The sequence below is a fragment of the Oncorhynchus mykiss genome, chromosome 1 (assembly GCF_057628025.1).
Source record: "Oncorhynchus mykiss isolate SJ-2025 chromosome 1, ASM5762802v1, whole genome shotgun sequence".
NCBI lineage: Eukaryota > Metazoa > Chordata > Actinopteri > Salmoniformes > Salmonidae > Oncorhynchus > Oncorhynchus mykiss.
Genome location: NC_143022.1, coordinates 10,120,966 through 10,130,730, shown reverse-complemented (window position 1 = coordinate 10,130,730; position 9,765 = coordinate 10,120,966). Strand labels below are relative to the sequence as shown.

Here is a 9,765-nt window from a genome sequence, read left to right as displayed (position 1 = left end):
TCATTAGGCAGATTAAACATACTGAAACAAGGAGGGACAACCTGGAATTGTCCAAAAAGGAACTCTTATTTGAGTTTTTATTTTTTACAGTGAACAAGATGAGACTTTGGAACGGATGATGCCTGAAACAATGCGGACAACTTAGAATTTCGTTCCTTTGGATGAGGCTTATAGATATAGTCAGTACTGTGTTTGATTTGTGTGCAGAAAGTTTACAACGGCAGGCAGTGGATTCTCAGTCATTCCTCTCAAGTAACAAAAAATGTATCATATTTCACTGGCTATTTGTAGTAGCCAAATGTGAATGGAATTATTATTATTCTACAATCATTCAGTTGACTGAATGTGACTGTGGTTGTGCTGTATGTGACTATGTGGTTGTACTGAATGTGACTATGTGGTTGTACTGAATGTGATTGTACTGAATGTGACTATGTGGTTGTGCTGTATGTGATTGTACTGAATGTGACTATGTGATTGTACTGAATGTGACTATGTGGTTGTGCTGTATGTGATTGTACTGAATGTGACTATGTGATTGTACTGAATGTGACTATGTGGTTGTGCTGTATGTGATTGTACTGAATGTGACTATGTGATTGTACTGAATGTGACTATGTGGTTGTGCTGTATGTGATTGTACTGTACGTAATTGTAAGTGTTTGACATGGGTCTAATTGAGGCTCCAACCCCCTGCCTTAAAACTCTTTTATTAAGATGTGGATCATTATTGCTCATATGAGTCTGTGCAGTGTCAAAATAATAAATTCTTATTTACAATGATGGCCAAACCCGGACGACGCTGGGCCAATTATGCAGCACCCTATGAAACTCCCAATCACTTGGGAGTGGGAAGGATACCAAATCCAATATCACACACTTCTTCCTTAGTATTCTGAGAACTGTCAGATAGCTGTGAGAGCTATGAGTGGATCGTGGATCCATGCATAAATGATAACTTTACTGTAACTCAGTGGGGCAAGTAGAACATCCGGGTTAGTGTATGTGCATTATCTGGACAGTTGATTGTCTTTGTCTCAAAGCCTTTCCATTTCTGGGGTATTGAAGAAGCTTCTGATCTCAACCTTCTTGACAGGTAAGAAACACTTGGTTAGTGTATGTGTCTTATCCAATGGGTTGTCAGGTGAACGTTGAAGATGCTTCTTGGAGGTGATCTAATGATGTCATTGAATCGATGTCATTGAGTTGCTCACTGGACAAGACAATTATTCACTGAAAATTAAATCTGTCTTTCATTTCACTTATGTTGATACTTGATTGGCTATTTGCTGTCTTTTGAAAATACAAAAATGAATATAACTGTTTTATGAAACACTTGTAGACATTCATTGTTTTCAAAATCATATTTTCAGCAAAACAGATACATACGTTTACAATATGACATCAAATCAAATAAAAATAAAGTAAGTGATATGTAAATGATTGGCAAAAGGCTCCAACCACCCAAGTCATAGACTGTTCACTCTGCTACCACACGGCAAGCGATACGAGAGCACCAAGTCTGGGACAAAAGGCTCCTTAACAGCTTCTACCCCCAAGTCATTAGACTGCTGAACAGCTTCTACCCCCAAGTCATTAGACTGCTGAACAGCTTCTACCCCCAAGTCATTAGACTGCTGAACAGCTTCTACCTCCAAGTCATTAGACTGCTGAACAGCTTCCACCCTCAAGTCATTAGACTGCTGAACAGCTTCTACCCCCAAGTCATTAGACTGCTGAACAGTTTCTACCCCCAAGTCATTAGACTGCTGAACAGCTTCCACCCCAACTCATTAGACTGCTGAACAGCTTCTACCCCCAAGTCATTAGACTGCTGAACAGCTTCTACCCCCAAGTCATTAGACTGCTGAACAGCTTCTACCCCCAAGTCATTAGACTGCTGAACAGCTTCTACCCTCAAGTCATTAGACTGCAGAACAGCTTCTACCCCCAAGTCATTAGACTGCTGAACAGCTTCCACCCTCAAGTCATTAGACTGCTGAACAGCTTCTACCCCCAAGTCATTAGACTGCTGAACAGCTTCTACCCCCAAGTCATTAGACTGCTGAACAGCTTCCACCCCCAACTCATTAGACTGCTGAACAGCTTCTACCCCCAAGTCATTAGACTGTTGAACAGCTTCTACCCCCAAGTCATTAGACTGCTGAACAGCTTCTACCCTCAAGTCATTAGACTGCTGAACAGCTTCTACCCCCAAGTCATTAGACTGCTGAACAGCTTCTACCCCCAAGTCATTAGACTGCTGAACAGCTTCTACCCCCAAGTCATTAGACTGCTGAACAGCTTCCACCCCCAACTCATTAGACTGCTGAACAGCTTCTACCCCCAAGTCATTAGACTGCTGAACAGCTTCTACCCCCAAGTCATTAGACTGCTGAACAGCTTCTACCCCCAAGCCATAAGACTGCTGAACAGCTTCTACCCCCAAGCCATTAGACTGCTGAACAGCTTCTACCCCCAAGCCATCAGACTGCTGAACGTTAATTAAATGGCCACCTGCACTATTTGCATTGACCCCCTTTGTTATTGATGTATTTTTCTAATTGTTTTCCACTGACTCTCTTGAATTGGCTCGATGCACACTCACTACACTCTACCCACACATTCACTGTGACACTGACCGACTTTCACACTAGCTGCTGCTACTGTGTTTATTATCTATCCTGATTGACTAGTCACTTTTACCCTTACCTACATGTACATACTGTATTACCTCAACTACCTCGCACCCATGCACATTGACTCGGAACTGGTACTCCTTGTATATAGCCTTGTTATTGTTATTGTGTTACTATTTAGAAAACATTTTCTTACTTTTTAACTCTGCATTGTTGGGAATGGGCTCGTAATAAAGCATCTCACAGTTGTTTTCGGCGTATGTGACCAATACGATTAGATTCTCATCTGAACAAATGAATGCTCTCGTTGTTATAATGAGGAATTTATTTAAATAAATGTGGTTTTCCTTGAAGATTTGAATGGGCTGAGAAAGCCTTTCGTGATGGATCTAGACAATCTGGTGAAAAGGGAGGGTTTGCGACTCTTCTCTTCAAGTGGGAAGGACGATGCGATATCATAAATTCCCTCTGGAGAAAAGGAGCCATGAGATTTTGTCATCGTCTCTGCAACGAAAGACCATCCAGCATGCCATCAATTTACATTTTTTCTCATTTATCAGACATCAGACAGACTTATCCAGAGAGACTTACAAGGAGCAATTAGGATTAAGTGCCTTGCTCAAGAGCACATTGACAGATTTTGCCTCGTGAACTCAGGGATTCTGAACCAGCAACCTATCGGTTACTGGCCCAACCTCTTAACCCACTAGGCTACCACCCAGCCCACAGTACAGTATGTCATAGGTAACAACTCAGAGGAGTACAACGTCTTTCCAAATGAATTAGTGGAATGGTAAAGGGATAATGTCTCAGTCTTGACTGAGCAGCAGCCTAAACAGCAGCAGGGCTTACCTGTAAAGTACACAGTAGGGGAAATGTTCTGAGGCTGGTACTCCAGAGACTCTTGAGGACAGAGGTTCTTACTAACATTCTTGGAACCCTGGTTGGTGGGAAAAGGCACATTAAAACAAACTGAAATGTTTTCGATATCTTAAAAGTACAGCATATCAACTGCAAAGAAGCAGTGCAATGCCATGACACAAAGAATCATATAAAAGGTCAACAGCAGTGTTATTCATGAAAGATGTATGTGTACTATACCTTTGTATTGAAGGTGAGGACCTGCTCTCCAGTACTGCTGATGGTATCCCTTTCCAAATCAAACACGCCTTCTACAATGTCACTGGTGGCCACGCTGGTAGCGGACTCAAAATAACATTTAGCAGTGGCTTTGGTGATCATTTGAAGAATGACCATGCAAGTAGAAGTCTTTGGATCGTTCTGGACTGAAACATCAAAGTTTATGTTTTCATACTCATCTGACCACTGTCTCAGGAAGCACTTCACTGTCTCTTCAGCAAATATCTGGAAAAGCTGAGAGGAGAGCTCCTTGGATATGGCACATTGTTCATTTCCCCATTTCAGCCTTGAAAGAATGGAGTCTGAAGCACTTTTGGCTGCTTCCAATGTTAAGACCTGTGGAGTGCTGTGGCTGTCCTGAAGGGCTATCACTTTATCCACCAATTCATGACTGAAAATGTGGATGGTCCAAGTGGAAATGATTTTTCTCAATTTCCTAACAGCAGATCGGAGGTCGTCAGGATGAGAAGCACCCTGTCCATCTTCCTGTGTGTTCTCAACACTTTCCACCATAATGTCCACTACCACCCCAGCAGCTTGCCTGACTTTGTCCACAAAGGTTACAGGAAGTAAGTCCTCTGTGTGAAAGAAGTCCTCAATGATTGTGTTTCTAACAATGGGAAAGTCAATCTGAGCAGGAAACTCAGTGGGGATGGGAGTCCCGGGTAAAGCAAAGTGCCATTTCGACTGCCTTAATTTTGAAGTAGGTGTTAGAGAGATAGAAGAGCGTGAAGAAGAGGTATTTCTTGTATTTTGGCCGTCAGCACTCCTACAACGGATCGTGTCAATATCCTCCAGCATGGATCCTGAGAGCTCAGTGGTTTTAGGTAGTAATTTGTGCGGAATGTCCACACAGGCATCGTTTCCACCAGGTGTAACACTGCTCTGGTTGACCTCAAGATGGCCGAGACTTGCTCTTTGTGATGCAGGACTGCTTTGATATGTAAAGATTTGGATTGAACCAAGTGTTGTGTCTGATCTTTGAAGATCTTTTCTGAGAAACTCCGTAATCTTACTTTGCAGACTGTAGTAGATTTTACGAGCAACAGACCAGATTCTTTTCTCAGAAACCTGTCCAGTGGTGAGCAGGGAGGTTCCAGATACCATGTCAGATGATTGGGTGGTCTGGGTGAGCTCCTGCTGGTCTTTCACCATGGTTTGTATAATATCAGTAGATGTGGTGGATGTAGATACAGACTGGAGGTACTTATCTGTTGTACCTTCCTCCACAATGTTAAATGATCTAGAGAGGACCTCACTCACTCCTTTCTCAGCTTTGGTTTGGAACTCATGACTAGAACGTTTTTGGAGGCTCTTTGTTGAAAGACTGTGGGAAGATGCAATGCCTTTGGAGGCAGCAGTGCTGCAATTTAGACTTACTGGAGAGGTTCGCTCAGGAGAACCTTGGAGACGTTCAAACATGTCTTCACATGGTGTTGGGGACCTTGACAAGGAGATGTCCTTCAGCTGAGACAGAACACCACCTACCAACATGTTGACCTCAAGGGACATATCAGATATTTTCTTTCCTACTGTGGAGAAGCAAGGTGCATTTGATGCCTGATCCTCGCATGAGGTCAAGATTGTTGAAATGACCTCTTTGGTACTATTGGTCAGTAGAGCCTCGTCTGTTTCAGTCCAGAGAAGTTTTGAACTCTCGCTGACACCCCTGTGTAGAGCCACTTCAAGGTTCAAACTGTGCAAGTGAGGCACACTCTTACTAGCTTGCCTCAAGTCCTGGCTTGCCAAACAAATGTGCTCCTTAGTCTCAAGATGTCCAGAGTCCTCTGTGGGTATATGACTAGACATTCTGCTCAGCATGTCTGACCTCCGCTGATGAATGATGAAGTCCTTTAATGTCTTCTGAATATTGTTATATAAACTAGAGGTAGCAGACCAGATCCTGCTCTGTAGCTTTTGTGCATTTTCCTGGAGGTCAGGTTCTCTCTCCTCTACTTCTACAGGTTGCGCCAAGCTCTGCAGGTCTTCCACAAATGTTTCAATGATGCCAAAGGCAGCAGAATCCGCACAAATATCCTTTGACCATGTGTACTGGTTTTGTATGGAACAAGACCTGGATGCTACAGAATAAGCAGGCTGTGCACTAGTTAAGCTACTGGTGGACTTTTTAACTAGGAACTCACTCACTGCTTGAGTGGCATTTCTCTTAAATTCCTCACTTGAGAGTTTTCTAATACAATCTAACAGACTGGTCAAAGAAGCTGTGGCCTTACTTCTGCTGTCCTCAATTTGACAGGGGAACTCACATACTATTGGTGATGAGGCCCTGGAATGGGCAATATCCCCAAGCTGAGCCAGAACACCCTCTACAAATTTCTCTCTCTCAATAGAGAAGCCTGATCCTTTTTCTCCAACAGTGTACAGGGGGTCCTCCTTTGACATCTCAGTGTTGTACAAGACCAGAAGCTCTGAGATGACTTCTTTGGTGCAAGTTGTCAGAAGGAGCTTGCTTTCTTCTGACTCTGTTTTTGCCCAAAGAAGTTTTGAGCTCTCACTTAGGCCTCTTTGTAAAGTAACTGCACCAGTGGACTCTGGCAACTGAGGCTCACTCTTACTGGGCCTATATTTCATGTCTAAGCAAGGAAGTGGAACTGTCTCCTTAAACTCAGCATTTGTGATGTTATCATCAGATGTGACAATGCTCTTTAAGGCACATCGCTGAAGCTTGCCGAAATAATCTTTCAAGTTGTTTTGGATGCTGTGGTAAATGTGAACAGCAGCAGACCAGGCACTCTTCTGTTGGGGACTCTCTTCAGATTCAGCCAAGGACTTCATATCTGACACGAAAGTCTTAACAACTACTGACGCTGCTGAGCCCACTGGGTGAATTGACTCTGTCTTTACAATGCCAGACAATGTTTGACCTGACACAGCACCTGTTAACTCAGACTGAAAGACTGAACTAGGAAAGCTCAAACTACTGACTTTTTTGTGAAGAACTCCACTCACTGCTTGTATTGCTGATGTTTGAAACTCCCGGCTAGAGAGTTTTTGGATGCTCTTAGATGTGAGCGTGCAGGAGGAACCAGATTCACTAATATTGTAGCTGCTCTCGTATTTCCTTATCAGGGCATCAAGATCCTCAATGAAGCCAACATGCGATGCCAAAAACGTGATCTTGTCCTTCAGATCTTCCAGCAAATTCTGTTCGTTCTCGTCAACAAAAGCCACCATTGTGTCAGAGATGGTGGTCATGACTTGCCCTGTTAGACTCTTGCTCTCCTGGTCAACTTTTTCAAGTTTAGCAGCCAGCTCTCTCACCATGCTCTCAGTCATCTTGGTCTGTGAGTCTCCCCTTACCGGTGTCACTAGAGAGGTTTGACTTGCGGAGGCACTCTTAACGACCACTGATAAGGCAGACTTGACATCTTTAGCCAACTCTGCCATTACAGCAGGGGTTAGCATCATAGAGCCTGCACTTCCAGATGGAGAATTGGACATGCATGCAAGTTTGGAGAGAGAACCTTGCAGGCTGTCCTGCACACAGGTGACGAGGGTGTCCTCTGAGACACCTAAGAGGACTTGTAGCAAGTCAGAGTTGGTTGTCTTCTTCTGCACATCAGACAGAGAGGTTCTTGAAAAAAAAAAAAAGAAATCATCACAGTCAAACAAATAATATGTAATGCTGTGAGGAACGTTGCTCTGGTGGAGGTGTGTCAACCACATCTAATGATAAAAAATAATAATTTATTCAACTTCTATAGTTCTTTTCATTACAGAAAGATAAATGAGAAAAGCCTTTAAAGCCTTTAAACAGCTTGGAAAATTCCAGAAAAGGATGTCATGGCTTTAGAAGCTTATGTTAGGCTAATTGACATCATTTGGGTCTGTGGATGTATTTCAAGGCCAACCTTCAAACTCAGTGCCTCTTCACTTGACATCATGAGAAAATCAAAAGAAATCCGCCAAGACCTCAGAAAAAGAATTGGTTCATCCTTGGGAGCAATTTCCAAATGGCTGAAGGTACCACGTTCATCTGTACAAACAATAGTACGCAAGTATAAACACCATGGGACCACGCAGCCGTCATACCACTCAGGAAGGAGACGCGTTTTGTCTCCTAGAGATGAACGTACTTGGGTGCGAAAAGTGCAAATCAATCCAGCAATGGACCGTGTGAAGATGCTGGAGGAAACAGGTACAAAAGTATCTATATCCACAGTAAAACGAGTCCTATATCGACATTACCTGAAAGGCCGCTCAGCAGGGAAGAAGCCACTGCTCCGGAAGCCGCCATAAAAAACCCAGACTACGGTTTGCAACTGCACATGGGGACAAAGATCGTACTTTTTGGAGAAATGTCCTCTGGTCTGATGAAACCAAAATAGAAAATAGAAACCAAAACATCATTATGTTTGGAGGAAAAAGGGTGACGCTTGCAAGCTAAAGAACACCTCCCAACCGTGAAGCACGGGGGTAGCAGAATCATGTTGTGGGGGTGCTTTGCTGCAGGAGGGTCTAGTGCACTTCACAAAATAGATAGCATCATGAGGCTGGAAAATTATGTGGATATATTGAAGCAACATCTCAAGACTTCAGTCAGGAAGTTAATGCTTGGTCGCAAATGGGTCTTCCAAATGGACATGACCCCAAGCATACTTCCAAAGTTGTGGCAAAATGACTTAAGAACAACAAAGTCAAGGTATTGGAGTGGCCAACACAAAGCCCTGACCTCAATCCTATAGAACATTTGTGGGCAGAACTGAAAAAGCTTGTGCAAGCAAGGAGGCCTACAAACCTGACTCAGTCATACCAGCTCTGTCAGGAGGAATGGGCGAAAATTCTCCCAACTTATTGTGGGAAGCTTGTGGAAGGCTACCCAAAACATTTGACCCAAGTTAAACAATTTATAGGCAATGCTACCAAATACTATTTGAGTGTATGTAAACTTCTGACCCACTGGGAATGTGAAGAAAGAAATAAAAGCTGAAATAAATTATTCTTTCTTCTTCTATTATTCTGACATTTCACATTCTTAAAATAAAGTGGTGATTTTAACTGACCTAAAACAGGGACATTTTACTAGGATTAAATGTCAGGAATTGTGAAAAACTGAGTTTAAATGTACTTGGCTAAGGTGTATGTAAACTCCGAATTCAACTTTATATGGCCATATCTATCCTCTAAAAAAAAAAGTGAAATTGCTATAAACATCAAATACTGTTGAAGGACAATCATAAATAAAAGGCAGTATTGAAGAATGGTTACAGACATACCTCATGGCTGGCTTGGGCAATGGTTTTGGGCAGTAGCTTCCACTGCCCAGACTGCCCATCTCCTTAGTCAGGTACATCTCCTTGAACTTAGGTTGTTGTGATTCCTGCTCTTCTTCCTCTTCCTGATCCATACAGTTGGAGGAAGGGTAGGGAGTCGGGATGCGAAAGCTATTGTAAGACTTTCGACTGCCTGGCCTCTTAGGTACACCAGCCTCAGTAAATCTCACGCGGGACTTGGTGTTAACCTTATCGTCTAACAGACTGGTGAGTGACGCTGTGAGAGATCTCTGTGACAATGGAGAGGAGGCAGCATCTTGGATGCCCAGTAGTTCGTAAAGACCTGGGATGATGATCTGCATCAGCTTGTCCGATAAAAACTGGACAATCCTCAGACACAAGCCGGCAAGCTGTTGTTTTGTCAGCTGTATTCCAGAAACAGAAGAAGTGTTTTAAAATGTTGCATAGTGCGTCTTTCAAAAGCTTATGAACAAGGCTAAACATTCAGTGATCATTGTATTCTAAATAAGCTTTCAGATCTTACCGGGTCAGAAATGCCATTACGAATCCTACTCCATTGCCTGAAAATGATTAATATGAATTATTCATATTAATAGTATTAATATTGTCAGAAATGTCAGTCAGTAGAGTCATCAGATTAAACAGTATTTTACACATGCTTTGTAGCAATTGTTTTGACAACATTGTAGTGTGATGTAACTTTTTCCGCAATGGAAATGTAGTTGATGAAT

The 9,765-nt window shown here is 42.7% G+C and overlaps 1 protein-coding gene across 1 annotated transcript; it reads right to left on the bottom strand.

The window, feature by feature from the left end:
• Positions 1–12: 12 nt before the first annotated feature.
• Positions 13–9,147, bottom strand: LOC149985379 (uncharacterized). The gene is made up of 3 exons (XM_090182693.1): positions 9,017–9,147; positions 5,160–7,218; positions 13–21 (listed from the first exon to the last, which is right to left on the bottom strand). Exons 1-3 carry the CDS (start codon positions 9,145–9,147, stop codon positions 13–15), a joined length of 2,199 nt encoding a protein of 732 aa, XP_090038819.1.
• Positions 9,148–9,765: the final 618 nt, after the last annotated feature.

Coding starts and splice junctions, on each gene's coding strand:
- LOC149985379 (XM_090182693.1), bottom strand. CDS start 9,147: ATGGATCAGGAAGAGGAAGAAGAGCAGGAATCACAACAACCTAAGTTC. Junction 7,219..9,016: donor TTGCCCAAGCCAGCCATGAG/GTATGTCTGTAA, acceptor TCCATCTGGAAG/TGCAGGCTCTATGATGCTAA.